At 40.1% G+C, this 5,274-nt stretch overlaps 1 protein-coding gene across 1 annotated transcript; it reads left to right on the top strand.

Annotated features, from left to right (window-relative positions):
• Nucleotides 1-1,559: 1,559 nt before the first annotated feature.
• On the top strand, nucleotides 1,560-5,036 carry LOC139450936 (uncharacterized). The gene is made up of 2 exons (XM_071232761.1): nucleotides 1,560-2,498; nucleotides 3,939-5,036. The coding sequence occupies exons 1-2, from the start codon at nucleotides 1,560-1,562 to the stop codon at nucleotides 4,875-4,877; spliced, it is 1,878 nt and encodes a 625-aa protein (XP_071088862.1). The 3' UTR covers nucleotides 4,878-5,036.
• Nucleotides 5,037-5,274: the final 238 nt, after the last annotated feature.

The following is a 5,274-nucleotide window of genomic DNA, read 5'->3' on the forward strand; positions in this document are numbered from 1 at the left end:
TGACTACGGTGGGCCTCTTTTTCACCACACCTTATTTCGGCATCGTGCTTTGTTAATGGTTTAGTTACTGATCCCATAAACTCGCGACCAGAATCAACTTGAAACATCCTAGGCCATTTTAGTGGCTCAGTGCATCAGCTAATTCTTTTGAATATTTCGAGGTTAATGTCTCAGCCTCTTTGTACCAACTTGCCACATCCACTATGGTTAAAGCATATTTATATATTTTGTGTCTTACCTTATCATGAGGAAGAAACAAGAGGTCAGCCTGATGAACTTCATTCGTTGTAAAAATATCAAACTTCTTCCTCGGTATATAACACGGGGCAGGTAAATGTATTTGCCACATCGCTTGTTTCTTTAACCAATCCTTTGCTACATCTTTAGACACCTTAGACGTAGTGGCTAGTTTTTGTATTGCTCTTATACCTTCCCAATATCCTCGCGGGCTATAGTAAATTTTATCCATTATTAATTAATATTGATGTTTCTTTTAATACGATTCATGCCGATCATTAAATCACAGCGTGGGTTTTGTATAAAAAATAACCCCTGCAGTATAGGTATCAGGGTATATATCTAGCTCCAGTGGAGTTGCAGCAGAATCACCTAATCACCATTACCTATAAAAAATTATATCAAAGAAGCGTTGATATGGTTCGGGAATGGTTCAGGTGGTGGTGAGCTAGAGCCCTTGTCATTACAATTTAGTTTAGTCTCGTGACGATTATTTGTGTGCATCGTGGGTTTTGCGTAAAAAATTACCCCTGTAGTATAGGTATTGGGGCATAAATCTGGCTCCAGTGGAGTTGCGGTAGAATCACCATTACCTATACTACTCTCATACTCTTCCTCCGCAGTTTGGTTCTCATCCACACATGTGCAGGAAAAACTGGGCATAACCTACGTCAAAATCGACATTGAAACATGAATCTCATCAAGGGTGACACAATATATATTACCAATCAACCTTAGTCGATCACCTCGGTCTCATGAATCCAGCTGTTGTTCATTGAAATGAGAATATGATGCACGACACGAAGGGACAGTATTTCACAAATTTATGCACTCTCGAAAATGAACGTATTATCCGAGGTCCAACGTTTGAAATGTTCGCATCACTTGGCCGCCAAATGTTCATTCATTACGGAGGTTAGTCGCCTCTTACGACTAAGGGGATCGGGTGGTCACGCTCGCTGACTTGGTTGATGTCAAATGTCCCGCAGTTCACTATGCAGACATGCGTCCCTTAGCCATGCTAGAAACTTATGCTAGTTTGAATCCCATATTCTCTCAGATAATGTGTCTAGGTTCTCAGCACCATGCTCGTGGGTTTCACCTGCGTAGTAAACGTCAAACGCATGCATCACAGATGGATTACATCTCACATTAAGCTGCCATGCCGTTCTACAACTGGAATACTGTTCAAAGCTGTCTTAATAAAAAAATCATTCATGCTGTTCTATTTTACAGTGCCAAGCAACAGTGGGCAAAAGTTTCTTGTCTTGTTCATTGAGAGCATCGTCAATACATGTAAACAGGATCTCGTGATCACAACAATGAGCACAGTGGACGTTACTGTCAAGATATCAGCTCCGTTACGCCTGGATCTCCTGCCACAAATGACGACAACTGTTTACCAAGGAAACTCTTCTTTGATCAACGTGGCCAGAGAGCTTAATGTTCTTCAAACCGGGATCAGCAATAATGGAATCCTCATAGAGAGTGATGGAGACATCACAGTGCAGGGCTACAGCCAGAGTCTCTCTTCATCAGATGGAGACAGCACTGGGGGGTTTCAAGCTCTGCCAATCAGCTCGCTGGGAACAGAATACATGGTTACAACATACTGTGAAAAGTACGTCTGTCAAGTTGCTATAGCAGCTGTTGTCGATACCTCTGTTGGGGTCCAGTTTAAATTGGCCCCATCATACACATTAACATATAACCTGAGTCAATATGGAGACGGTGATGTCCTAACGGTCAGCCTCAAGGCTTACCAAGTCATTCAGCTGCAGATTGCCACCGACATGTCTGGAACTATAATAACATCGCTGGATAAAGTGGCTGTTTTTGTTGGTTCGGACTGGACACCAATAATGCCATGGCAAAACGACGGGCTCGGTGACTTCATGGTTGAACAGATGCCCCCTCTTAACACCTGGGGATGTTCTTATGTTGTGACGTCATTTCCTGGTCGGTCATCATCAGATTTGGTTACAATCGTGGCAGCAGAAAACACAGCTGAGGTGACAGATTCTTCAGGAAGTACCTACACGATTGGGTACAGAAACAGACATACTCTGACTCTCGCTTCAGGAACGTCTCTGTATCTTAGATCAACTTCAAGAATTATTGTTGCTCAATTCACCATGAGCCCTGAACAATTTGTGACAGATACAGACCCAAGCATGCTTCTTGTTCCTCCAATAGATCAATGGAAGACGTCCTATGATTTTGAAATCATTGATCTGACTCCCACTAACTTTGTCACATCAGTAACAATATTCGCCAATACATCCTGTGTTGGGCTTGTACGTTTGGATGGGAATCAAATACCATCAGCAACGTGGTCAGGGATACAAAACACAGATTTTTCGTCTAGCACTATTATTTTGTCCAATCAAGCCTACAGGATTGGAACATCAGATGTGAGGTGCCAAGGCTTTTCAGGGTACATTTATCAAAAGGCCTACAAGACAGCTATGTCATTCGCACTTGGAGGATATCTTCAAGTAAATCATGTGAGTTGTAACATTCGTCTTATCTGACATGCGGTACATATAGTTTGGGGATGTTATCATGGTTTGTTTTTTTATTAATATACCATAATATTCATAGCAACTTTAATGAATGATAAATATTTTCCATTTTGTCTTTACCACAAATGTCACCAGTATTTACTAGTAACCATTATCAATTTTTAGGAATATATATGTATTGATTGTTTATTTACTTGAATACATGACCATTTCATTTTCAATATTCAATATATTTAATATATTGATATTTCAAACTAAACTTTTAAATCACTTGCCAATCAATACTGACAGGAATTACTCTCTCATCAGTATTGTTGTATTAAACTTTCCTATTGCAATGTGGCACTTTTGGTTAAAAGTATAATTTCGTTTAACATATTGAACTGCATAAGCTGATCCGATAACATTTATATCACAATCCGACTAAAATGCACATGAGGTCACTTAGCAAGAACCACTTGTAGTAAGCTCTGTGTATCGATGTGCATAACATTTTCTACATGAATGGAAAGCGGTTCCCGATGTGTGAGTGATTATGGGTGCAAACAGGGCTGCAGAATCTATACATGGAGGTGTCTTCTCAGGCTGTGTAATCCAGCAACGCAGTTTCTAAAGTTACCATTATGAATAGCAATATCTTTTAGCTTCAATTATTTTAAGAATATCATAATATGAAATAGAGTTTATTATCCTCGTGTGTTTTTGTATCATTAATATCATATATTAGGTATAAAACAATATATATTGGGCTCGCACAATTCAGTTTTAACCTTATATAGGATATTTACGATACGAAAGCACAATCGGCTGATATTCTATGTATGATCTGGCTTTTCAGGGCGGTGGGGTAACCTAAAGCTAGTTGTTTAAGCGTTCGTCCGTCACGGTCCGATGTCTCACGTGGGTACAATGATTGAAGGCACCGCCGCGATTTTGGTGGACCTCCGTGGTCTGCTGGATAGATCGTCGGACTTGAGAGCGGAGAGTCGGTGCTTCGCGGCCACGTCATACTTACTCACTCACTCACTCAATTTCAAACTGTGTTCAAGACAAAATATTTATTTTTTTAAACTTAACAATCAAGATTTGAATTCTATGATACCCAATGCTTTGTGTGTTCTTGCTTCAATCAGGTATTTAACATATATATGAAATATAAATGGTAATGTGTTGCAGACTGATTGCACGCCATCTGTGACAACATCTTCAACTACTGTCACCAGAGCAACATCAACGAGATCTGTTAACAGCATTCTCACATCTGAAGTTATTCTGGTCCCAACTCTGCTCACAACTGTCCTTCAAACATCAACCAGCCTTATGAAACTGTCACAGAGTTCAGAGTCAGTTCCAACGACCAGTGTGAGAGCCTTTTCAGCACAAAGTTCGGATCAATCTCCTGGTTTGTCGATTACATCAGTGTTATCAGTCGAAGCATTGCGTACCTCCACCACAAGTTCCCCTGTTGAAACACAGATCACCTCAGTCGAAGCATTAAGCACTTCCTTCACAAGTTCCCCTTTTGAAATACAGATCACCTCAGTCGAAGTATTTAGTACCTCCATCACAAGTTCCCCTGTTGAAACACAGATCACCTCAGGCCAGGACGTGTCAACACATGATCCATCAACGTACGCCTCTGAAACAACAGCACCGAGTATGACCACAAACACTGAACAGTCAACATCGATTGATCAAACAGTGAGCAAAACACTGGGAGGAGCATCGGTGGCTTCTTTGTCTACTGCTGATATTATCACAACACCCTCCACCAGCATCACTAATAAGATGGTCAGTTCTGGTTTTCAATTTTCACCATCTGTGCCTTCAGACTACTTTGCTTCTAGTGCTCCCTGCAACTGCAGCTGCAAACTTTTTGAAAATACCTGGGTAGATGTAGGCTTGTTAAAGAGTGCTTTGGCTGTGGATAAATCCATACTATCCAAGACTATACGTAAAAGAATCAGCATCCCTGATGACAGACCAAGTGCAGTTACTCTGGGATGGGTCGGCATCATTTTCATTGTTCTCATGCTAATGTTCCTGACAGTTCCTGATATATTTACCGTTCTCGTGTATGTCTTAAAACCAGGGAAAAAATGTAATACTGTGTAAATGTGTTCCACAGTGACAGTGAATCGTAAAGGCCTTTCAGGATCACTGTTAAGATGTGTCACCATGATCTGCATGGATCTTTGACATATTGTTTTTTTCTAATGGGGGCCAAGGGTACAGGTATATACAACATAATTCACACCAAATAGAAAACAAACAAATGCCCGAATAAAAGAAGTCCTTGGTTCAGTTAAGTGTCTTTGATATATCTGTCAGAAGAGATCCTTTTAAAATGAATCAAGGTTTAACTATTCAGCTATGTGAAAGTATTTTTCATTTCATTTGGAAACAGTTTACAAAAGCATAATCTGCCAACACTCGATACTATTGTTTTATGAGAGTTTAATATTGTTACATATTGATAGTAACTGCATTACACTGTTTCTGTTTAGACTCA

The sequence above is a fragment of the Haliotis cracherodii genome, unplaced genomic scaffold, assembly GCF_022045235.1.
Source record: "Haliotis cracherodii isolate W230 unplaced genomic scaffold, xgHalCrac1.p SCAF_8, whole genome shotgun sequence".
In the NCBI taxonomy this organism is placed as follows: Eukaryota; Metazoa; Mollusca; class Gastropoda; order Lepetellida; family Haliotidae; genus Haliotis; species Haliotis cracherodii.

What these genes read in the sequence shown, in the direction of transcription:
- LOC139450936 (XM_071232761.1), top strand. Translation starts at nt 1,560, where the DNA reads ATGAGCACAGTGGACGTTACTGTCAAGATATCAGCTCCGTTACGCCTG. An exon ending in CCACTAACTTTGTCACATCA is followed by an intron (nt 2,499 to 3,938) that starts GTAACAATATTC and finishes AATGTGTTGCAG; the next exon opens with ACTGATTGCACGCCATCTGT.